Genomic DNA, 26,895 nt, shown 5'->3' with positions numbered 1-26,895 from the left:
AAATGTTAGCTGCTATCTCTTCTGTAAGAAAACACATGCAATTTTTTTGTCTTTGTTTATTTTTTTCCCATATCATTTGGTATTTCTTACTCCTGGTCGAGGTATAGGCTTTTGTGGCTTTTTTGATCCCAATTTTTTCATTGCATTATAGTATTTCTTCTGTTCTTCTGTCATAAAGATATCTTGACCTCCAAAGTATAGAAAAGAAAAATAAAAACTGGTGAAAACTGTGCCCCTTTGCGCATAATTTTTCAATGTTAAAACAGGAAATGGATGGTTAAAAAAGGAAACGGATAAAATAATTAAGCCTAGAATTTTAAATTTGAAAAATACGAATTGCATTTTTTAGGTGCTACAGTATTATTTAATTCTCACAGTCATCCAACATTGACTTTATTACTTTCAGTATTATTTTATGGCATAATGAAAACAAGCAACTGAGAGGCTAAGTATTTTACCCAACACCATATAATAAGTGAGTGATAAAATGCGATTTTAATCTTAAATAATAAGTTTCTAATGCTAGACAGACTGCTTTTCAGAAGTTAAAGACAATCATTTTCTTATTGCAGTGCGGCAATGCATTAGAGTATGTATATTGTAGGATGGGTTAAAGTTATTATAATCCACCTTCACTCAGCCAAGAATTGGAACAAAAGGATAAAAAGGAAACTGGCCAAGTTGGTAGAAGTGTTAGGGATCAGAGATCATTAGTATGGCAAGGATGTGACAGGCCAGGAGGTACAGAGGATTGCAACCCAGGATAATAAGTGATATAAAGACCTGACATTGATCGTAGAATATATTAATAACAATAAAAGGGGGTGGGGACAGGAATTTTCTATAGTGAAAACATCTCATACAATGGAAGCACTCATACAATAACAAAATATACTGAACAAATAAGATGAAGGAATAATCAACAAGGAAGAAATATAAATGACAAAAAGCACCGAAAACATGTTCAAATCCACTAGTAATAACAGACATAAAAATTAAAATTAAAAGCAATTTTCATTTATCAAATGTCAAGTATTAAAAACAGAATGTTTGATGCCAGTGAAGCAGCAGTGACCTGAGCACATCCATACACTGTTATTGAGACTATGAGCGAGCATATTGTTTGGAGGAAGCAAAATACTTTGGAAATTTGTCTTAAGAAAATAATTAAATACTAATTTTTATTTTTTATTTTTTGGCACAAAGACTTTTGACTAGGTACTCTTTAAATCATTAAAGATTAGAAACAACATAAATCATCAATTTTGGGGGAAATAGTTAAGTAAATTATGATAATCTATGTACAAAGACTTAACAACATGGGAAAATACTTATGTTAACTCAAAAAGAGAATTTATAACTATAGATAAAATAATTTTGATAACAAGAATATATGTTTGAAAAGCGTGAACAGAAAAACATAAAGTGTGAATAGTGATTACTCCCAAGTAATGGTATTTCTTTACTTTTCATACTTTCTATAATGTGTGTATATAATCAGGATGATAAAATGGGCTTTATAAATGATAATAAGATAAAGAGCTGTTCAATTCAACACTGGGACTAATATTTTATAATTAAATACCAAGGAGAAGGAAATAGAAATTATAAAAAGATCCAATGAAGGAAAAAATGTGAAAAGAAACACTAGGAGATGCTTACGCAAATCTTTTGCCTAATTTATTGCAAACATTCCAAGGGTTTTCACTGGAAAGAATATTTTAAGTAGGGGAATTACAGGGATAAAACAATGAGTTGACTTTGGAAAAGGGGCATATGCTGTGTTCTTTTCTAGTTTTTTTTCTAATTATTCTCTTCAAAAGGACTGAAAATGTGGCCCCTGGCTAAAAAAAAAAAAAAAAAAAAAAAAAAAAAAAAAGAGAGAGAGAGAGAGAGAGAGAGAGAGAGAGAGAGGTTTTGTGAACCTATGTACAGGAATGGAACCCAGTCATTCTTGGCTTTCTATACCCTGAAGGAAATGGGCTGTAGATGGTAGAAGGAACGGATGAAAAATAGATTTTAATATATATGCCCATTTGGCTTCTGAATCAAAGTACTCATTTAGTGGAGAGAATGCTTCAAATAATTTTGCTATCTTAGTGAAAGAGAAAATATTAGAAATACTTATCTTCTTTTTTTGCTGGTTGAAATTATCTATGATGACACCAATAAACAGATTCAAGGTGAAGAAGGACCCAAAGATGATGAAAATAACAAAGTAAAGATACATGTATAGACTGTCCTCATACTTAGGCTGGAGTTCCACCTACCAAAGGAGAATAGTTTGTAAAATGTCACAATACATTTTGATGCTAGAAGTCGTTGGTGCATTTTCACGAGAATAGAAAAGAAAATGCCTAGCAATACTTAGCAGTACTTTTCTTTTTCCCTCTGAATCAGCTGCCTCTAAAAAAAGTCTCTGAAATTAGCCTTTAGAGATGTTTTCATGTAAAAAATACAGTTATTATGACACTTTAGAATCTATGTTTTATAACTATAAATACAACTAGTATCTTGCTATTTGGATAGTAGAGTGCTAAATTTGGTAAAAGATTTTTAGGTACTGAGTTTTAATAATTTAAAAATTATTAATGAAAAATTTTATTCTAGTAAATATGTATAGACTATGCTTAGACACAACTATTTGTGTATGCATGAATTTATTTGGTAAACAAGAACTGAGTTATTCATTTAGAAGTTAAGCATCATACCCTTAATATTACAATAGTCCTTGAATTTTTTAGGACATATTTTAGTAGACATAACTGGACACCCATCTTATGAATCCTCAGTTGATGATTCAGTCTTTAGATTTAACTTCCAGTAAATTATCATTGAGCTACCACATATTACATAGTAAAGGGTAAATGAGTCACAATAGATAGTTCTCTAATAAATTCATGTCCTTCTAAAGATAACACAGTTAAAACCCACCAAACACCCAAAACATAATTGTAAGTAACAAATGAAATGACACAACTCTGGTGGATATCAGGAAAGCACTAAACATGAAACTAAAGCCACTTATGGAAGTGCACATTAAGAAAGTTAAGTGAGCCCTACCAGGTCAGTTTAAAGATTACAGAGAGAGAAGTTAAACTTTATGATAATAGACTAAACAATAGATTGGACTTCCAAACAATAGATTGGACTTCAGAATGGAAAGATGAGGACAGACCAGACTAAATTTTACAAAGTTTTGAAGAGCAGAGTTGGAATAAGCATGGATTTAAGTTCTCTTCTTAAGGCCTGAAAGAGACTATTGTAGGAGAAACCAAATAAAGTAGGTCTTTACTTTGGTGATATAAACTTAAAGGAAATGTTAACCATAGAAGTGATAACATCATTGGTAAAGGCTCCAGTAAATTTATAGATACCGAAATCATACACAAGAATGAATGTAAAAGGGATTGTTATAGAAATCTAAGGCTGCCTGGACAACGTTCATGACTTTTCACACTGTCTACTACTTAATGAAGAGTAACTATACGTTTCAACTACCGATACTGATCATATATTTTTTCACATTTGCTCCCATATGCTGATTATATAATTAGTAGATAAAAAGAAAGCAAAATAGAAAAATATTTAATACAGGGATATTTGTCAGTTATTAAACATATGAATGTATTCATTTACCTTTCAAAATAATTTGTTTTCATTTATTTTAGTAAGATCTTTCTGATAAACACTGCTATATTTGAATATTAATTTGAGCCAATTTTTCCTTTTTTAAAACAATCATCATAGAATCATTCCATTTTGCTGCTATGCCCTGTTGAATTGATTTTAGAACCTAACCAATGTTACAAAAAGGCAGGAGATAAGGAATACTTACATTTCTGGAATCAACTGCTGCATACATTATATCCATCCATCCCTTAAATGTGGCCTATTAAAAAGGACATGCATGCTTTACTTTGGAATAATTCAGACCTAATGTTTAATAAATATTCTTACTTATGTATTTTTTAAAAGGAACAATGTGAAAGACAGTTCAAAACAAGTTTTACATAGATTTTGGACCAATACAATATCTTAGTAAGGTTTTTCATTTCTAAAACACACAACAAACAAAAATTGTTATTTGATATATCCTCCTGTGTGATAACTAACTCACAAATACTTCTCTACTCCTTAGAGTTAATGGAATAATGCAAATTTAAAGTGTTATAGAAATTTGGTGGAATACTTTTAGAAAGCTTTACAAATGCCAACACACTTGGAGATATCTCTAACAGCAAAACAATTACAATTTAGATCTACAAATCAATCATTACATTTAGATCTACTGCAAGGTGATGAAAGTGAAAGTTTAACATTTCTCTTGATCATAACACTCTGAGGATCATACGGACATGTATAAAGTCAGAGTTGCAACTATTCTTTTAAGAATTTTGAAGAATAGCACCCAGAAATCATCCTATATTCTACCTTTTTCCCTGGAGTTTTAATGAAAGTGAGTTAATATGGGTAAAAGTAGAAAATAATACAGTAGATACTTGGCATTCTCAGATTCAAGATACATCCCAAGTCTAGTAGCTTATAGTAACTTGTTATTTGTCCTGGGACATAAATTTTAAGCCCTGAGAGTCTGAGAGGATTGTTTTTAGCTACTGAACAAGTCTAGAAAGCTTTCAGCATCTGTATCCCAACACATCTTCGTTTTCATAACACTAACACTTGTGAAATGGTGGATGTCATGGGAAGAAAGCCAAGGAAGGGTTTGTGTGATGGCAATGGAAAGAAAGTAATGATTCTTAGCTACAAAATAGAAGCTATCTATCAGAGGGGGAAATACTGAATGTCAGTGGCTGAGGTCAATGACGGAACAAGTCCATTACCCACTAGGTACAGGCACAGAAAAAGTGATTCATAGAAACATTTCAATGAGTTACTCATCAACAGAGGTGATTCTGTACAAAGCCAACTATAAAGTAGTACTTTAGAGTTTCTTTAGTGGCAGAATTTATCTAATGGCTGCGTGCAAGATCTTTACCCTACATTTTCAGAATTATTTATCATTTCAAGGACCTGCTTCAAAAATTTTTTTCTTTTCTCAATTTTATGGAGGAAGTGATACATTTTGGTGATATTTACAAGTGTGGTTATTAATTAAGGGTTAGGATAAATTCTCAAGAAAATGTCACCATGTGTCCACTACAATATTTAAAGAAATCATACTTCCAGATTTTTTTAAATCCCTATTTTAATTGCATAAACATTCAGAGTAAGTCAGAAACATCCAGAAGAGAAATAAGAATTTCCAACAAGAAGGTGGGAAGAACTTATAAAGGAATCATAGTACAGACACCTCTGAAAGAGAGGTAAAAGGGTTTTTGACCCACGCAGGTTTGTTTGCTTGGTTAGTCTCTTGGTTGAGCAATTGAAAACATGATCCTGGTGAAGAGAAATAGATTTCTGTGCTAAAGCCTCTGTAGAGAAACAATGAAAGAACTTTTATAGTCTGTTTTTATTCCTTAGGCTGAGTTTGCAGTGGCCAAAATAGAGCAGTATCTTACTATGTTTTTTAAACAATCTGGATTCTGTTTTTACCCACTGCTTTGTCATGATGCAGCTGCTGCCAAAAGCAGCATCAAATGCAGATGTTTATAGGGCCACCATCTTTTGTGTTTTTATAAATTGCAAACGTTTTTTCTTTTGTGCAAATCAGGCTTAGGGGACCCGGTAGTAAAAAACATTAATATTCAGATACTTACGCATTTAAAGTAGTAAGTACAATAAGGATACTATTATTATGTATAGTAGACTTAAGTAATTGTTCTGAAATGTCATTTGAAGTGAGGCCACAGCTGCTTGTATTTCATTTCTGGGTTCAGGCACTACCCTGTATTATTTGTATTTCACTGTGAGGATCCAACCCTAAAACCTCAATATCATTCCCTGGTCTTCAAGCCAAATCATACAACTCAGTAGCAGTTAATTGCCACCAATTACTTATAATCCAATCAGGTTGTTAAGTATGTATGTTTGGGGAGGGTGATCCATCAGTGGAAAATGCTTTCTAATTGCAATAGAAAAAAATAAAGCAAACGTATTGATTTATTCATCAACTTGTTCATATGGGAAGAGAGCAAAATAGGTGGGAAGAGAAAAAAACCTTTGGAAAGAACTGAATTGCCTGGCCTCTATCAACTATGTCTGCACTGCTTGCATGGGCTGAAGTTGCCACCCACCTGGGCTAACACACTTGTGCTAACAAATCAAAATTAGAAAAAAAAAAAGTGTGTTATAAACTTCCTTCTTAATAGCTAAAGTCTCTTCTTAGTAACTTAGATGTATGTTATCACTTTATTATTCCAAACAATAAACAAATTTCAGAGAAAAGAGTGTTCACTTACAACTTGAAGCAAAGAGAGATACCCAAATCCTACATTATCAAAGTTTACTTTCACATTTTTCCATCGGGCAGTCTCATTTCTTTCTATTAGTTTTAGGCAATCAGAATGATTATTCACTTCGGAGATCTCAAACATGTCACCAGTTGTGGTGTTAATACAGTGGTAGAATTTGCCAGCAAACAAATTTACGCCCATGATGCTGAAAATTAGCCAGAATATAAGACAAACCAGAAGCACATTCATGATGGATGGAATTGCTCCTAAAAGGGCATTCACAACCACCTAATACACAAATGGAAAAAAAGAAAAGTCAGAATTCTTGTTGGTTAAAAATTAAAAGACATTCTCCTAGTAATCTTTAGTATTTCTTTAAAAAAATTTTTTTTTTAGTATTGAGACTATTCTATGACACTTAAAAGCAAAGTAAAAAAATCTTAAAATGAAATCCATTCTTTCTTAAGCAATACATTTAGGGAAACAAATATAGATAATATAACAAAGAAAAAGAAAGTTTAACAAAGAGAGGGGGAAGTACCAAAAGGTTGAAGGAAAGGCAAAATCAGAGGAATTTGCTGCCAGATGAATTGAGAATATTTGTTGTTAATTAGAAAAAAGAGAGGCAGGAAATCCTAATACAGACGATAAACTAATTTTAAAAAAGGTTATATATTAAATAATGAAATTAAAATATTTGGACACAAGTCAATTTGACCAATATATTTAAAAAAATTAAAAATTCAGATGTATAAATATAAAATTATTAAATGCCTAATATAGTTTTGTCCTTAATTATTCATGCATTGCTATGACTAATAATAATTTTTGCATAAGAAGCAAGACAATTTAGCATTATGTATTTCATTAGATCATCACATCGTTTATTTCAAGCTCCAGTCATGTCAGTTGTTTCATTTACTGAGTTTAATTCAATAAACTTATTTTAAATGAAACATAATAGAAATTGGTTTCTTAGGAAAATAAGAAAAGGAGGGGTGCCATACATAGTGCCCAACTGTGAAGTGATTAACATACAATGCTGAGCTAAATAATGACCTACTTTTTTTCTATGGGAGCATGTTTTTTTCCCTCTTATCTTAATTTTTGGATCACAGATTAAAAGATCTGAGTTTTCGTATTTGGCAACACTGTAGGGATGGCTGTCCTCGCTCCCTCCTCCACAGTGCCCATTGGAGCTATATTATGAGTCACTAAGAGGGAAGATAAAGACAGGCCCTAAAATGCTCACAAGTGACAGAAGATGCCTCAGACTTGAACGACTGATAGCTAAGTTAATTCTGCCTATGGACTTCTATTATTACTGTCAATCTGATCCAATGTAAACAACAGGCATCAAAATATCTTCCATCTGCCATTTGATGCCAGTGTATTTTTAGAACAATGTTTTTTGATTGCCTGTCTGAAAAAACAAATACACAAGCCAATTCCTTATGCTTCTGAGCCGTGTTTAAAGTTTGCAAAGAACTCTAGGCCGTCTGGGGTTCCAAAACAGTGTGATAAGTGGGCCGAAGGAAACCGTAAAACCACTATTGGCAAAGGTAAGGAAATGAGCATAAACATTTAAGTTGGTTGAATTAGCCAGGCAGATCCAGGTGATACAGCCTATGCAGCCTACCAAACTGAAACATGGCACCTTACCATATCTCATTTGCCTGTCTGCAGTAATACAGTTGATTGAATAAATCCTTCTTTTATACTTCATTTTAAATATGTGGATACACTTAGATTTCTCTTGTATTCAAAATTTAATAGCTGAAAGCAAGTTACTTATTTCCCTCCTTTTCTGAATATTTTGCCTACCATCCAGATTTAAAAAAAAACAACCCTTATTTTTATTGTATATTCATAGAGTACACACTTAAATGCACATTTTTACCTACAATAGCCAATTTAGAGCATGGCAGAATACTGGTGACCTCTACTTCCTGAATTTCTTTTCATGTCAGTCTGCAGGTCTCACACTTCTTCCTTTAAAACTTTTCTCATCTCTGTTACTTCTTTTCACCATCCATCCTAGCTCTGGCCTCCATTAAGTCATACTGGCACTCTTGTCAAAGTCTTCTAACTTTCTCCTTCCTTTGATCCACGTAAGGTGAATTCATTATCCCTGAGTCTCACTTGAAAATTATTTAATGGATTCCCATTGATGATCAAATATTTTCCTTACCTTGGTATTCAAATTACTCCACAATCTACATTTCCAGTTTAAACTTCCCTAGCCGCCTACCCTTCATCCCAACCCAACTAATACAATACCAGACACCTGAGATGCCTTTGGAATCCCTTGCTAAGTATCCCCCTTTCTGGAACATTCTTTCTTCTACAAGGTCTGGTTCATGTAGCACTTCTTTCACGGAGCCCCAGTTCACCCTCCACATTAGCCTCCAAAATAAAGATCAACATTTCCTCTTTTGAATTTAAGAATCAGAATTCCAGTGCTGGCCAGGACCATAGAAATAATTTAGTATGGTGTTTTCTGTTGGCAATGAGAAAATGAGGCTAAAAGATTACGATCAGAAAGTAGACTAGAAGTGGCACCTAGTGCTTTCTCTTTCCATTCTACCTCACTGATTCACCTTGGAGTTGCTCCCATTTATCTGGTTTCAGATTGCTCTGGATTAGAGTTACTTGCATTCCTGTGATCTTGATAGATGAGAGGCTTTCCTTTTTCTAATTTAAGATGCAAAAATATATTATACTTCTCCAAGGCCTTGAATGCTTTGAATATAGGAAACAGAGTGCTTTGGGTATAGGGAAAAAAAAGGTTGATTGAATGAATGAGAGGAGTAAAGATTAACTTAGCATTTATTGAGGAAAACATACTCTTTAATGTTAGTTTTGGTTATGAGATGAGACTAAAGAACCTGACACAACAAAAAGTTGTAGGTTAGCCAATAAGCCAAAAAGAGGTTTACTTTGCAACAGGGGATTTGTTTTGCGTTAAATGAACTCCATGTAATTCATGATCACACGAAAGAGCAAGCAAGGACTCTGAAGCAGTGTCTTTCAGGATATGGTCTGCAATGTTGGCATACGTTTGGTCCAGAGGAAAGGTTTATTTTTATGAAGATAAAAACATTAAATATTGGATAACATTTGGCACAGTATTGGGCAATTTACTGTACAAAGGTCCATCATATCTAAAATTTCATTAAATTAAGCAATAAAGTTCAGAGAAAGGATTGCCTTTTCCCAGGACCCCTAAGCCATTCCTTGGTTCAGCACAGAAGGAGGTGTATTAATTCCTTTCAGGCTCTAGGGATCTGCAGTAATTGGTTCCCATGAGGTGAAGGTACTGGGAAAAGATGGCCTGAATAAATTGGGAAGAACAGATAGAGATTTCAGGATGCAGAAAAGAAGATGTCTAAGGAAGGAACTATCTTAATACTAGAGGTTGCTTCTTCTCACAAATGCTTTGTAAGACATCAATAGAATTTCTCTATTTTAGCACAATCCAATCTTATAAAGACTCTTTCCATATCTAGTTCATTATCTGCATTTTTATTAAATCAACACAAAATGAAGGATTGACAATTAAGTATGCAAATTCATGTTAGGAATTTTGATACATGTAGAAATGTCTTGTCTGAACAAATTATCTCTGAGCTTCAAATAATACTACTCATGGATTCTAATGCTTCTCTAGTCTAAATACAAAAACTACATGAATAAAAATCAAAAGCAGGTGAGGTAAAATCACATCTTTAAGTATAAAGAAGAGTAATGGAATCTTTTAAAAAGCTAATGACTACATTTGTGTTGTGGGGTTTAATTAAGATAATTGTCTTTGAGAGATGTGATACTTCAATTATCTAAACAAAAACTCCAACTTGATCTCTCTCAAAATAGAAACTCTTCTTGTACATTATTTTTAAACTTTAAGAATAAACAAACTATAGATTTATTTTTATTTATGTTTTCATCATGTTATCTTCTAAGATCCTAAAAAGTTATTTGGGAGTGACTTACTCTAAGAACTGGGTTTATACATTAAATTCTATTTAATACACGTGATAAGACATTTCTGTTTTGTTTCTAGGTGGGTATTGTAGTCTGTATAGTTCGAATAAGTGGATTTTTTTATATTAACTTTTTTTCCATTTATAACACAAATCACATGTGCTTACTCAACTCTTAATATATTTTGCCTCATTACATTTTGAAAATAACTCTCCTAAACTTTCATTTAATAAAAACGGAAATGGTCACACAATCAACACCAGTCTTATGAAAGCTGGAATATTGAACCCTAGCATCCGCTCATACATATCAACAAGGCAGGGAATTGCCTGCTGGCATCTGGATGGCAGTTTTCAGGACCCAGAATCAATGTAAAAAATGGCAAGGGTTTTATGTCTCAAACAACACCATCAATTGACAAGTTAAAATTTCCACGCATTCATTCTAAACCAGGTCCCCCACCCTCACCAATCAGATAATCTCCCCATAAATGAATAACTCCATATACACATAACTAAATCATATTCAGTGAAACTTAGTAAAGATATGAACCGTTAGTGTTCAAATCCACACAGGGTAAATTCACAAAGGTATTTTTCTCAAAAGAAAACTTAAGGCAATTGAAAATAGGGGATTCGAATATAGTGTACTTTTCCCTATTGTGGTGAGAGAGTACCGTTCCCAATCCCTCCCTCATCCCACTACACAAAGTCACAGTGAAAGGATGAAAGGTAGCAAAAGGGGTAATACAGTACCCATAATAAAGGGCTGAGGGGAGGAACCAGCGCTCCACCCCATCCAAGTTGGAGCAAGATTATCCTATATAAAATAGAAATATATAGTTTGTTATTAGTTAGAAATCTGATATGACAGAACATTTGGTGTTACTTTTTGTATATGATATGGTCTCTGTCTGTTTCCCTATTAATCAAGACTTGAGTTCTTTTGAAAAAGAAGGTATCTAAGATTTCTTAGATTAGGAAATTAAAATTATTACAAATTTAAGTACAAATTTTATTTTACTCTAGATATTCATGACATCAATTCACTCAGTTCAATTTTACAAGTTGAAAAATTTGGACTGGAAATTTGAAATACAATAAATGTTTAAAAGCTGTCAGCCAGAAATGTGCATAAAGCATGCAAAACATAAAGTGCAACGTGATGATAATTTGTTCCTTTCTAACTTCTTATCAAGCACTATACAACATGCTTTGTTTGGTAATGTTGCATAAAAGCACATGCTTGAAAAAGTGACAAATCAACAGAAATAAAATGAGTGCTTGATTTATACTCTGACACAGCTATTGTGGTTTTATGCTGCTAAGGAAAAGAATAAAATGAGAGTTTCTGAATGTATTCACACTGGGAAATATCACTTCCCAAATATAATCATCATTATTATCTCTATCTTCACCATTATCCATATTTACATTTTTACAAAGTAAAAAAATCCAAGCACCAGAAGCACAAAAATAGAATTAATAATAGGGTTATTTTGTCTCTACAATGCCAAACACGTGTTGAAATGATCAGCCATTTTAGGGTTGTCTATATTCTGTCATTACGAGGCAAGGAATTACATTCATAAATCCTATAATTTAAATGCTGAGTTCATCTCCTATCAGCATCAATAAGAAGTTTATGTTTTTAAAATTCTCAGTTGCAAAAGTCAACCTTTCCTTATAATATAAAAAGCATTATTGATCAATAATTAGAGATAAGGTTATTTCTGTAAATATCAAACATAGACCCACAGGACCAACATTGCTAATGGAAATAAAGTGTTCAACATGGGAACATCTGGCCATTTGATCATGGATTTAATACATTTTAAAAAGGTTAAATTTGGAATGTTTATAACAGCTTCAAATACTTATCATTGTTCAGATTTCAGAAGACTTTCAAAAGATATTACTTTGATTCAGGCAATATGATTTCAATTAGAATGTATAAAAATAATACTTTTCTCAAGAACTGAACCTGCCAGTCTGAAACAAAAGAAAGTGACATTTTAAGTGGAAAATAAACTTAATGTTTACATACCCTGGGGAGAATTTCCTTTTACATTTTAGTAAATATGTGAAGATCTCTGTGAGAAATAAAATAAGACTGCATTATATTGTGTTAAATTGTTTCTAATGAGGAAAAAAAACTTTTTTATATATGTTAGGGAAATTAAAGACAAGTCTCACGTTCTTAAAAGGTGACATTTACAATAAATTCTATTTTAAAAGAACACAGAAGGCCATCAACAAACCTAGAAAATGTAGATGGAAGTCTTCAGTAAAGCTTAGTTTCCATAAACAACTAAACCTTAGGCAGAAAAAAAAAGCAATGTTTTTTGTTTTGTTTGTTTGTTTGTTTGTTTTTTTGAATCACACTTAATTCAGTAGCTTTGTTTTGGTAAAAGAATATTTGATTTTTTTAAAAAAGAACTATTTTTTTAATGTTATGCATCTTATACATCAATGCTTCATGAATTTTAAAAAGGTATGGAAAATAGTATGTCAATAATGGCAACATTTTTAACCTGTTATGAATCATTGGGAATGGTTCAATTGAACTCCTTCTTTAAAAGGAGTAGTATAACATTTTGTGTGACTCAAGTGAAATTTGAGTTATGCTTAATTTATGAATCATCTATAGTAATGAATCAAAATGATATTTTCTGTCCATTATGTTATAAATGTTTTAGTTTTGAAAAATTGTGTGGATTTACATATAATCTTTAAGCTACTATTACTATTTATATAAATTAAAATTATTAATGCATTTATAAATTGAGGCCATATTAAACATAACTTTTTTTAAAAGTTTAAAATTCAGCCAATATTTAGTATCTACCCTTGACTATATTCAAATAATGCAAACTTTGGCATTATACAGACAAAATTGACATTTAAAAATTTTTTTCCTTTATTCATACGTAGGCACATGTGTGATTCAATTATTTTCAATAAAACTTGTTAAGTACAATTTAGTTCATCACAAATGAAAAGCACGTAATGTAGAATTCACTTCAGTTGATTATTATCATATCATTACACCTAGAACTTTAATAGTTCAGCTGCTTTTTTTGTATACAGGTTTGTAAGGAAACTCCCAAAATGGATTAGGAAATAAAGTCATTTTAATAAGCACAGCAGATAAATGATATTGTATCATTTCAAGGGAGGCCTAAATTCTCTTGCATATCACCCAGAAGTAAATATGCAACAGATTAAATGATAAAGTAGCACTTTTGCAAGGATTTGCCATTCCTTTTGCATGCATGGGTTTTCCTTTTATAAAATTTGATTTAATGTAGTTTAATTTAATTTTGACTACATGTAATACTTCAGGTTCCTTCATTTTTCCTTACCCTCATCCCTTCAAATCGTGATAAGGCTCTTAGAGGTCTCAGAGCTCTTAGTGTCCTGAGAGATTTGATGGCACCAAGTTCTGAATAACCCAAGGCATTTGCTGTTAAACTGACCAATGAAACCTGTGTAAGTAAATAAATAAATTAAATCATCATTCAATTAGTATTTGCTATGTAATATAATAAATATGATTTTTGTTTAGAAGATAAATCATTGGGGGTCCCTGGGTGGCTCAGTCGGTTAAGTGTCCGACTTTGGCCCAGGTCATGATCTCACGGCTTGCAAGTTCAAGCCCCGCATCGGGCTCTGTGCTGACAGCTCAGAGCCTGGAGCCTCTTCAGATTCTGTGTCTTTCTCTCTCTCTCTGCCCCTCCCCTACTCTCTCTCTCTCTCTCTCTCTCTCTCTCCCCGTCTCTCAAAAATAAATAAACATCAAAAAAAATTTTTAAAAGAAGATAAATCATTGCACCTTTTAAAATTTTAAGGAAGTACTTTCAGTTTGATGCAAAGAAAGTAGCTTTCAGTATGTTAATTAAATCTAGCTGAATAAAAAACCTTAAATGTCATGTAATTTATTAATTGCTCAACTAATAAATAAGTTGAATATATTCAACTAAATTTATTACTAATAAATTGTTGAGCAATTAGAAAAATGATAAAAATTAATTCTAAAAAAGGAAGAAATTGAGGTATAAGAAAATGTCATTGGTTATCCTTTATTTTATTTTATTTTTAAAATTTATTTATTTATTTTGAGAGAGAGAGAGCAGGGGAGGAGCAGAGAGAGACAGAGACAGAGAGGGAGAAAGAGGGAGAGAGAGAATCCCAAGCAGGCTCCATGTTGTCAATGCGGAGCCTGTCATGGGGCTCAATCTCATGAACCGTGAGATCATGACCTGAGCCAAAATCAAGATTTGGACACTTAACTGACTCAGCCACCCAGGCATCCCATATCCGTCCTTTATTTTATTAAGTTGTTGCTGAATTTGGGGTTTTGCATGGTTAGTAATAAAATACAGAAACTGCTATTGTATCAGAAAAAGCGTGAAATCTTAATCCTGCATTGTATGTTCAACTAATTAAAACTGATACTCTCAGAAAGCAATAACTTGGCACATTGATTTCACAGTTGATTTTTGAAAGTGATTTTTTTGTCTTGCTAAAACCTTCTGTTTTCAATTCCCTAAAGTTTATCCTTATGTAAACAATATAACTTCACATGTGATTCCATCATGAAATTCCTCAAAATTTTCTATGCTAACTTATAGCTTCTGCCATGGTTACCTGGCTGAAAATGGCCACAATAAATCTTTACCAAATAAATAAATCAATGAATTTACATAATTTGTATGAAGTACTAACAAATAAAAATGTTAGGTGTCTAATTCTCTAAATAAAGACTTTATCAAAACTCCATATCCAAACAGAGTTACAATTTCTTTGGTTTGAAAGTGCCTAGTATAGGACAGGTTCAAAAAATTGGACACTGTGTCCAAAATGTGCTATCATTTTTTTAATGTTTTTTAAAGAGGGTTATACTGATCCTAATGAGATAATTAAAATAGAATATTGAAAAATAAAAATATTTTTATTGCAAGATGACAAAATTCTCTATAGAATTTTTTTTAAATATATTTCAGGCTATTGAAACTACCATGTTGTATACCTGAAACTGATGTAACATTGCATGTCAACTACAATAAAAAATAAATAAAAATAAAGTGCTTATAATCTGACAATTAAAAAACTCAAATTACAGTAATAAATATAATCATCAGTCTTTCACTAAAATTTCAGACATGCAATAATCATAATAGAGAAAGCAAAGCTCAGGAAGTTTCAAAAAGGTAAAATTATATTTATATTTAAGATATAGTGTGAAAAATCTGGGGAGTTGAAATATGATATAACTTCTAATGCTTGAAACCTCAATGTTAGAAATATTTTCTTTTGTAATGATGAAGTAATTATTCTTTTGAGGTTTTTCTTAATTTATTCATTTCACAGTAACATTATTAAGCTTTTTAAATAGCTCTGGCTTTGCCTTTGTTCAGAAGTAAAGGGATATAACCTATGAGTGACTTTTAGCTCTAGAAATACTTTCCACAGCAAACCTGCATAGTCCTGCTTTATTATCTTTTATTATCTATTATCTATTATTGTCATTTATTATCTTTTGGGGATAAAACTATTGCCTACAAAGTCTGCGATATTTTGGACACACTTTTCTAAAGCTGAAATTATGTCAAACTGATAGCATGAAACATCTTGCTTAATAAATCTCCAGAGGCAGCCACATGTTTTAGGATAGATGAAGTATTATTAATGATTGGGCATGTAAATTCTGTGAAGGGCTGCTTGGTACATTACAGGCCTGTTGCAAGTTGAGTCTACATCCCACGGAAACTCCTGTTGCTGCATGAAGTAGAGCTTTTCCCTACAGTCTGTACACTTTACTGCCTCTAACAGAGTATCATCTATACAATCTACCCTTTAAAAACTTTGCGTAGATCAAAGAGAATTTTTTAAAAAGTGATGGTAGCTCTCACCATCATCAGTGTTTATTGAGTGCCTTTATTACTGTATGTACTAATATCACCATTTTAGAGTCAGGAGCCAAGTAATTTACTCAGTGGCACACAACCCATCAGCCATGGGGCTGGAACTCAAATGCAAGTCTATCTGACTCACAATATAAGGAATTTAAACAACATACCCAAAAACCACCATAATTCCTTACCACCAACCCCCCCCCCCCCCAAGGCTGAACCAATACTAAACTAGCCTATTTCTTCTAAAAACTACAACACTATGATTCGGTGAATTAGTTTACTGTCTATTAAGTAGCATATGCTGTCAACTCAGCACAGTGGTCAGAGATTGACTGTTTTAGAATCAGTATATGGATTAGACAAACTACCATGGAAGTGAGACAAAGATGTGGAGGATACCTACATCAACAATTAAGAAGTCCAGCCAACACCAGGCGTTCGTGAAATATGTTTGATAGCCATATGCCACCCATTTTAGAAGCATTTCCAGAATGAAAATATAAGTGAAAACCTTGTCAGCATATTCCAACATCGTCTTAATTGTCTTTCGCTGATCAATATATATGTCTTCAAATGCCTATAAAGAAAAGTGATGTATTTTAGCTTTCTAAAACTAGTATACTCTATGAGCTATTTTTCTGATCATAAACATATTTTCCCTGATTTTATATGTATACATATGACATTCTGTTGGACTAGGAGGGCAGAGGAATCGTAGCTATTGCTGTTTGGTTTTTGTTTTTCCCTCTCAAAGATCTTTTAATGAATCAGGGGAAAGTTATACTCTCCGTCAATATTATAGCCAGAAGAAAGAGGTAAAAGCATAATTCTCATGAATTAACTTGACTTGTTCAGGAAACATCTGATGTTATATCCTGGGGATGGGGATGGTGCCACCCCAACTTGAAGTTACATATTTCTTTTGTTTCATTTCTTATGCTTCCTCCAGTTGATTTTTTTTGCCATTAAAAGGTTGAAGAAATAAAAAGTGAAGGCTTATATTTTTCATAAAGCAGAGACTGTAATCAATCATCACATAGCCCAATTTTACTACGTAGTTGGGCTCATTTGTCGCCCTCCCCTACATTTTGTTGATAGTTTATGTTTCTTAGCAGAGATGTAGCATGACCATGATAACAAGATGAAAATATTTCCCATTTATGTTGCAATATGTGTCCTTCTAATATGAACTCTTTATACTTTATACCTGAGTCTCACATTCGTTTCAGGGGCAAAAGACTATTTCTTGTCTAAAGTGACATGCAAAATAAGTTTACGTCATCAGAGAATATGCGGGAGAATATAGGCTTATGTTCTAATTATAAACATAAGCTAAAGAAACTTAAGTAATTGTATTTCAATCAGGCAAGCTCATTTTATCCGTCATCTCTATCTATCTATCTATCTATCTATCTATCTATCATCTATCTTATCAGTCATCTTACGGCTTAAGTATTCTATTTGCGTCAGTGTTTTTCTAAAATGTTATCTATGTGTTATGCTTTATATTTTTGTAAGTGATTTTCATACCAATATAAATTAATTCGATATAAAAAACATCTTCGTATACAGAGAAACAAATCTTAGGCATGCTGCCCAATATTTTTTGATACCAACATTCATTGTTTCTTGAGTAGTGCAAGAACAGTGGACACAATTTAAAAGGGACAGAGAAGTAGTCCCTAAGGACTTAATGACTGTCCATAAAGAAATAGTAAGAATACCATTCAGAAACAAGGTTCGTAAGAATTTAGAAGTTACACCATCACAGGGCTTCCTTTAACTACACTGAAGTTGCCATGTTTACTTTCTTATTAAAATATGAGTAATTGAACATTTATATTCCTTGGTTATAATGAATAAACTGGAGGGACAAATTTTCTAGGCTACTTAAGAATAAGAAAACATTAATAAATAGCTTATCAGAAATTATACATATACATAGAAAAATAAATCCAGAAATAAATAGTTGAAACATTAAGTCTAAAATCTGGAAGATATGATGTGGGGGTAATTAAAAATGTGTTGAAGACAGGTAGAAGAGAGGGGGTGTGTGGGTATGAGTGGGTGAGTGAATGGATGGTTGGATGGATATTGAGATGTATGTGTATTTAAGGAAGAAGTCATAAGTAGAGATAACAGTTTAAGGTTTGCCAAACAGGTGATGGCTGACTCCATGAAAATGAAATTGGATGTAGAATGAGGGTTTCAGAAAAAATGCACTGGATAGTAAAACAGTGTAATAGAAAGATTAGTAAGTCATCAGTATGAGATTATTTTAAACTTCATATTGTACCACTTTTGCTTAATGTTCACTCACCAGAGCACCACTGCTAAGGAGAATCATGAAAACAATGAAGGTCTCAAACCAGTTATGCTCCACTATTCGGAAACACGTTCTTCTCAGGTTCCACCATTGTTTTCCTCTGCCTTCCTCCACACTGATTTGACAACATTTGAATCTTTGTACGCAGCCTGCAAGCATAATATTCAAACAGGAGTCGCTAAAGTAACTTCTCCTCCAATAATATTCTTTGGCATGTCCCTGATTCCTCTTTTCACTACAGTTACCATCTCTACCGTGTTAGGATAATTCTCTAAGCCTGGAGTAATAAGAGCACGTTCGTTAGCTGTGCTCTTTGACATTGTGAAAATTATTCAGCCTCTTTAAATGGTTCCCTGGCTAATAATACCTGCTTTTTCTGCTTCAACTCATTGTCCAAGAGAGAACTTTGTAAAGCACAAATGTAGTCACTCTAGTAAAGGACTTCAAAGTAGAAATTAATAATAAACAGAAAACTTCGTTTTTATTTATTCTATTTATATTTTTTAAAGTTTATTTATTTTGAGAGAGAGTCAGAGCATGCCAGCTGGGAAGGGGCAGAGAGAGAGGGAGAGAGAAAATCCCAGGCAGGCTCTGTGCTGTTAGCTCAGAGTCTGACATGGGGCTCCAACCCATGAACTGAGAGATCATGACCTGAGCCGAAGTCAAGAGCCTGATGCTTAATCAACAGAGCCACCCAGGCACCCCAGAAAACTTCCTTTTTAAGGAGGTTATGGAATAGTAATGTAGATCTCTCCTGACAATGTTTGTTACTGTTTAGTTTTCTTGTGGTGCTCCTAAAAGAACTCATACAATTTCCAACTTAATTTAGTCCACTAAAATGCGGTTGCTTGGTTCTGCTTTGATTTGTCATTTCCTTCTTTATACTGCTTTACTCACTCAAAAATAAGAATTAAATCAACAGATATCTGCGAATACCTTTGTAAGCATCATGAAAGAAAAAAATCACTTTTTTAAAAAAAAAGACAAAAAGAAACAAAAGATACAAAACATGGACCTTGCCACCAAGAACCTTACATTCTTGTTTTCAAGAAAAGATATAAACACAGGAACCCTACCTCAAGACAAAAAAAACAAAAATTAAAAAGAAAAAGTCAAGTATGCTGGAAGAAGAGGGAGATAGGGTAGGAAGAAAGGCAGGGAGGAGAAAAGACAGTAAAGATACATATAACAGTTCAAAACAGAAAGAGGAAAGCACTCATAATATATGAACAATCATCAGGTGAATTAAATGCATATATTTATTATAGCTGTTCAGAGGAATAATAATCTCTTTTACACCATGGTCAGATGAAGGTAGTTTTGAGAAGGACTTTGGGTGACATGTGGAATTTATATAGGAAATAAAAGGAAACAATGTATATCAGGCCTATGAGGAAGAGATCACTATATAGAGAATATGCAAATATATTCATATCTTTAGTATATGTGCTGCCGAAGTGAGCACTATATTCATATCTTTAAAACTCAAATTCCCAAGAAAATCAGACCATGGGAAATACTAGTCACGGGGAAGACAAAGCTCTTAAGCCTATTGTCCATATTGTACCAGGCTCAACCAGCTTAACTGTTCAGGTATCAGGTATGGGGTACTGCTTATTTCCTGCTTCATCCAATGAGCATTGGAAAATGGTGATTTTGTTAAAAAATACAGTTTAGCATTTGCAGCTCATTGAACTTTGTCAGAAAGCTATTTAAAAAAAAATTTTTTTAATGTTTTTATTTTTGAGAAAGAGACAGAGAGACAAAGTGTGAGAGTGAGGGAGGGGCAGAGAGAGAGGGAGACACTGAAGAATCTGAAGTGGGCTCTAGGCGCTGAACTATCAGTACAGAGCCCGATGTGGGGCTGGAACTCAGGAATCCTGAGGTCATGGCCTGAGCCAAAGTCAGGAGCGTAACCAACTGAGCCATCCAGGCACCCCCAGAAAGCTATTTTAAGGCAAATTCTGTGTACGAGAATTTTGACTAGTATTTAAGGTGCCAACTTATTGTGGGGCACCTGGGTGGCTTAGTCGGTTGAGCGTCTCACTCTTGATTTTGGCTCAGGTCATGATCTCACAGTCATGGGATCAAGCCCCGCGACAGGCTCCCCACTGGGTGTGGAGCCTGCTTAAGATTCTCTCTCTCCCTCTCCCTCTATGCCCCTCTCTCTAGAAATAAAAATAAAAAAGATGGCCACTTATTGTGAAATCACCATTTTACTTTTAAAAATATAAATCAGTCATTTGTTTTTATCACATTAAAATATTTTTCTCTATTGTCATGCTCTTTTACACATAGTGGGCAGAGATAACCAAAAATAACAATAGATTTGAAAACTGTTAGCCTATTAGTGGTAATTCAAATAGATCTACTAAGGTTCTATTATATTATGAATGATCCATCTTGGGTGATCACAGCTAAAAAAAAACACCCCACATTCTATAAATGGAAGATTAACATGAGGGTCATTTTCTTTACCTTCAGTGAAACAGGCTTCAGGTTCAAGGGTTTCCTCAGGTTCCACTACAGGCTGTTCTTCTGCAGGTGCGCCAATGTCTACAGTGCTGCCTTCAGAGGAGCTACTGCTTTCATTAAGTTTCTGTGCATGAGATAGACATAAAAAGTAAATCACTTTAATTTTAGTAATAGCCTAGGAAGAAAAGATTAGTGCTATGAACTGATGTTGGATTCTCCTTGAAGTGAAGAGATTTTAAGTTTAGAGCAAAAGACGGATTGACTAAGAAAAGGAAGTAAGGAAATGTTATGGTATCCCCTTTTCCATAATTCACATGTAAGCATGAAATCAAATTATTATATTGTGAAGTTACAAATGACCGTCAGAAACATGTATTAAGCAAACCACTCTCCTAAGAATTAGAGAAGCCCCAGAGGGAGGGTGAGGGGTAAGGAAAGTTAGTATAACTGTTCTCATTTTACAGATAAGGGAACTGAGGCCCAGGTGAAATAACTTGTCTAATGTTACATAACTAGTAAATGAGAAAGCCAAGACTTGAGGAGAATTATTCCTGAGCCCAAAGCCCATGCTCTGTCATTTGTGTGACCACACTGTTTCCGAAACAGTGTATTGACACTCTGACAATTTTTCCATCAATTTAAAACTGAAAATAATCCATAGAACAAAATAGCACGATTAGTCTAACAGGTGAAGAGAATCTACAATTCACTCTTGAGGTGAAACACTAAAACAAAATGAAGACACCTGTTAACACCACAAACTAATGGAATTTTATATAATACAAATATAATGGAATTTTATGTAATGTAAGTATTCAGTACCTTCACGGAAGCTTTTTGGTAGCTGTAGACATGAGTTCTATTTGATTCTTTGTTTACAGTAAATCTGCCAAACTAATTACATCCTTTTCCTAGGGCAAATGCCATAATAACTTATGTGCAAGCAATAATAAATCTCTTTGCTATATAGTATTACTTTAACTCACAGGGAAATTTTTTTTTAATATATGAAATTTATTGACAAATTGGTTTCCATACAACACCCAGTGCTCATCCCAAAAGGTGCCCTCCTCAATACCCATCACCCACCCTCCCCTCCCTCCCACCCCCCATCAACCCTCAGTTTGTTCTCAGTTTTTAACAGTCTCTTATGCTTTGGCTCTCTCCCATTCTAACCTCTTTTTTTTTTTCCTTCCCCTCCCCCATGGGTTCCTGTTAAGTTTCTCAGGATCCACATAAGAGTGAAACCATATGGTATCTGTCTTTCTCTGTATGGCTTATTTCACTTAGCATCACACTCTCCAGTTCCATCCATGTTGCTACAAAAGGCCATATTTCATTTTTTCTCATTGCCACGTAGTATTCCATTGTGTATATAAACCACAATTTCTTTATCCATTCATCAGTTGATGGACATTTAGGCTCTTTCCATAATTTGGCTATTGTTGAGAGTGCTGCTATGAACATTCGGGTACAAGTGGCCCTATGCATCAGTACTCCTGTATCCCTTGGATAAATTCCTAGCAGTGCTATTGCTGGGTCATAGGGTAGGTCTATTTTTAATTTTCTGAGGAACCTCCACACTGCTTTCCAGAGTGGCTGCACCAGTTTGCATTCCCACCAACAGTGCAAGAGGGTTCCCGTTTCTCCACATCCTCTCCAGCATCTATAGTCTCCTGATTTGTTCATTTTGGCCACTCTGACTGGCGTGAGGTGATACCTGAGTGTGGTTTTGATTTGTATTTCCCTGATAAGGAGCGACGCTGAACATCTTTTCATGTGCCTCACAGGGAAATTTTTTAAAGGAATACTTGCAAAGTCTTTAAGAATTTTGGACAAATCTACCTTTTAACAATCACAGTTATTCACATATGATGCGAAATATCTGGCTCCATATCAAACTTCATATCCATTACTAAATACCATTGTTAGTTACCTAGATTTCAGATTTACAACGAGCAATTGTGAGTGTTAAGATTAAAAGATGTGAACCTATATAACATGAAATTAATTTTATCAAATGCCCAATGGCTCCCTAAATAGCCTCCTTTGAGGTGACTTGCCTGGATGATGATAAAATAAATTGCTACTTTTTTTTTCGCACAGTTTCTAAAGGTCTAACTAGTTCAGATTTTCTACAGATGAGAGTGCTATTGCCAATACATCAAACTTTATTCTTAAGAATATTCTTTAAAATAAGCTATTGTTGGGGCCCCTGGGTGGCTCAGTCGGTTAAGCATCTGACTTCAGCCCAGGTCATGATCTCATAGCGCGAGTTTGAGCCTTGCTTCAGGCTCTGTGCTGACAGCTCAGAGCCTGGAGCCTGCTTCGATTCTGTCTCCCTCTTTCTCTGCCCCTTCCTAGCTCACGCTCGCACTCTCTCTCTCTGTCAAAAATAAATAAACTTAAAAAAATAAAATAAAATAATCTATTGTTTGACAACTCAACTTTGTATATGGTACCAGTTACTAGGTATAGACAACGATCTTATAGATGCTTACAAATTAGTTTCCAAACACTTGTCAAGCAATGTAAGTATATTCTACAGTCTGCCTGAACTACTGTTAAGAAAGTAGAAGTGTGCCTAATGTTACTCAAAATCAACATGCTCTCAAAGTCATGACTTATTTACTTATTTATTTATTTATTTATTTATATTTATAAGTAGATTTCACACCCAGCACAGAGCCCAATGCAGGGCTTGCGTCCACAACTCTAAGATCAAGACCTGAGCTGAGATCAAGAGTCTGATGCCCAACCAAGTGAACCACCCAGGCACCCCCTAAACTTACTCCTTTAACCAAGTTTCTGATTCTGGTTGTTTGTAGTATCATTCTTTGAACAAACGGACTCCAACTCTCATTTATTCTTACTCTTTTCCAATATTGACAGTAATCTACAGTCAAATTTGTTAAATTTCACTTTTGAAATAACCCTTCTCTCATTCTCATCTTCCAAATTCTTATGAGCTTTCTGTTCATCCTTGTTACCTCTTTGGAAAGCTATCCATAATAATTATCACCCTCATTCTAGCCTCACGTAATTCTAGAACTTTGTGGACCATGAAGCCTGCTCTATGCTAGGTGCCCAATAAATATTTGGTGAATGAATACCTCTGTTTCATATTTTATTGCCAGATGAAGCTTTTTGTCTCCAACTTAGCACTCCAACCAAATTTTCCAAATCTATCCTTCACAGTAGCTGTGCTTAATTTTAGTCAAGGTGAACTTCTTAATGTTTTCTGGCTGTAGCTTATAGTGGTTATTTTTGACCATCATTGTGGAAGAATAATAATTACTCTCATCTAAACCCCCTTTACCACTTTGTTTGCACAACACTTTGGGCCCATACAACTTTTTTTTTTAATCTAACCTCCCTTTATTCTAATTGACTTACTACATTAACAACAGTTGGCATTCTCTATAAAACACAATGACTGATATGCTTGGTGTGCTGAAATTGCTCGGCTGGTTCTATTGTATCACACCTGTGCATTTCTGCTTTCATCAGGAGAGTTGTTTACTTACCAAGAATAAGTTATGTTTGGGGGCACCTGGTGGCTCAGTCAGTTGAGCATCTAACTCTTGATATTAGCTCAGGTCTTGATATTGTGGTGGTGAGATCAAGTCCCTTGTCAGACTCTGTGTGCAGCCTGTTTGGGATTCTCTCTCTCCCTCTCTCTCTGCCCCTCCCTGGCATGCTCTCTCTCTTTCTGTCTTTCTCTCTCTCAAAATAAATAAATAAACATTAACAAAAAATAAGTTATGTTTGTTTTCAAATCAATTTGTACCACTTTAGATTAGCGTAATTGTGTAATTTACTCTTAAATAATTTTATAAAACGAGTGAAAGAAAGTTAGTTGTTGTTGCATCCGTAAATACAAAGTTGAATTCATTGCATAAGTTTAATAAAGGCAAATCTCCCCCAACCATATACATGCAAATGAAAACAAAACTTGTAAAATTAGGTGTGAATAATTGTTTTTTAAAAAAGGAGGGGGTACTGGGGATATGCATTTCTGGAAGGACGCTAAATTCAGGTTGCTTCACAAGGTTCTTAAAATCTCTGTCCTTTTTGAAAAAACCTAAACTGGAAATCCTAGATGATAAATTATAAGTGTGGCCCATGCCAAAGTGATGCTGCACAACTGCCAATGATAGCACAGGCTAGAACAAGAGGCCTAAGGTAACATTTTCATGCAAGTGTCTATCAGTTTTCAAGATGAAGCAGTTTAATGTTTGAGATCTAGAAGGAATTCCTTCTAGTGGGACATGATTGCAAATTAGATTTTATATATTTATTTATTTATATTTATATTTATATTTATATTTATTTATTTATATATATATTTATTTATTTATTATTTAAAAAAATTTTTAAAGTTTTATTTATTTTGAGAGAGACAGAGACAGCATGAGCGGGGGAGGGGGAGAGAGAGAGAGAGAGAGAGAGAGAGAGAGAGAGAGGCAGAGAGAATATCAAGCAGTCTCTGCACTGTCAGCACAGAGCCCAACACGGGGCTTGAACTCATGAAACCATGAAATCATGACCTGAGCTGAAACACAGTCAAACGCTTAACCGACTGAGCCATGCAGGCGCCCAACAAATTAGACTTAAAAAATTGTATTCGTATTTGGCTTAAATAACTTACATAATCAGCATTTTGCAAAGGAAGCCTGGTAAGCCGTATCATGGGAGGATAGTCCCTGATTCCCTTTCTAGTCAGGGAAATTTGCCCCAACTTTCAAGTCAAAATAAAATCGGATAAACTGACAAGTGAATGTTAGCAAGATCAAACCACAGACAGGTGGGTGCAGGCCAGATAATCTACTAGAGATAAACGATGCTAACCAGAGAGAAATGTCAGTGCTTTTTTTTAGAAGTTTACGTATGATGTAAATCAAGGAGTATTTAAATGTGAGAGAGGAAAGAAAAACAAACAACGTGAAACAGATACAGAAAAAACTGAACTGAAGTGTTACATGGGAGGCAACGAGGATTTTGACTGATGAGCTAAATAAAGAACATTAATAAATAAATTTAAAAATTAATGAATTAGATAATAAATGTATTAAATAAAAAATAGATTAGAATACATAAAAACATTAATAAATAAAGGCATCAAGACCTTTCATTCAAACATAAGACCGTTAATTAACAAAGACAAGACAGAAGGGCACCAAGATGAAACTTAAGTATGTAATGCTTTTAGTTCTACTTGGTCAGTGACGTACTTCAGAATTTAGAGAAACGGTGTTTTTGCAGATGATGAATTGTACAGTTAAATTCTCAACCAATAATCATGTAAATGTATAACATTCATCTTGCAATAAAAGGTGAGTGTCTGTCATTCTTACGGAAGAGAGGCTTCCAACCTATGTTCTGAGGAGACGGAGACGTCAACCTTAAGAGGAAGATAAAGGCCAACCAGGCAAGTTCCAGGCAGAGCAGTTCCATTATCATGTGCTTTACACATTCATGATACATAAAAGAATTTGTTTAAAAAACACAATTGTTGGGGTGCCTGGGTGGCTCAGTCGGTTAAGTTTCTGACTCTTGGTTTGGGGTCAGGTCATGATCTCACAGTTCATGAGATGGAGCCCTGAGTCAGGCTCGGTGATGACAGTGCAGAGCCTGCTTGGGATCCTCTCTCTTCCCTTCTCTCTGTCCCTCCCCTGCTGCACATGGGCACACCTAGGTGCTCTCTCTCTCAAAATAAATAAATCAATAAACATTTAAAAAAGCCCACAATTGTTAAAAAGTATTAAAAAACTAGAGTTGAATCAAAACCTGGGAAAATGAATGCCCAAATTTAATAAGAAGATACTGAAATGGAA

At 34.0% G+C, this 26,895-nt stretch overlaps 1 protein-coding gene across 1 annotated transcript in view; it reads right to left on the bottom strand.

Moving 5' to 3' along the window:
- Positions 1-26,895, bottom strand: part of LOC125173567 (sodium channel protein type 1 subunit alpha) — a 130,487-nt gene that overhangs the window by 7,126 nt on the left and 96,466 nt on the right. Inside the window, exons 18-25 of the mRNA XM_047872851.1 lie at positions 21,062-21,182; positions 18,578-18,732; positions 16,661-16,834; positions 13,705-13,827; positions 6,363-6,644; positions 3,839-3,892; positions 2,129-2,266; positions 91-195 (exon numbers count right to left, since the gene is read on the bottom strand). Of these exons, the coding sequence (XP_047728807.1) occupies positions 91-195; positions 2,129-2,266; positions 3,839-3,892; positions 6,363-6,644; positions 13,705-13,827; positions 16,661-16,834; positions 18,578-18,732; positions 21,062-21,182 (1,152 nt within the window). The remainder of the gene's footprint in view (positions 1-90; positions 196-2,128; positions 2,267-3,838; positions 3,893-6,362; positions 6,645-13,704; positions 13,828-16,660; positions 16,835-18,577; positions 18,733-21,061; positions 21,183-26,895) is intronic.

The sequence above is a fragment of the Prionailurus viverrinus genome, chromosome C1, assembly GCF_022837055.1.
Source record: "Prionailurus viverrinus isolate Anna chromosome C1, UM_Priviv_1.0, whole genome shotgun sequence".
Lineage (NCBI taxonomy): Eukaryota > Metazoa > Chordata > Mammalia > Carnivora > Felidae > Prionailurus > Prionailurus viverrinus.
The sequence above is the reverse complement of the archived record's forward strand: the minus strand, read 5'-3'. Positions and strand labels throughout refer to the sequence as shown.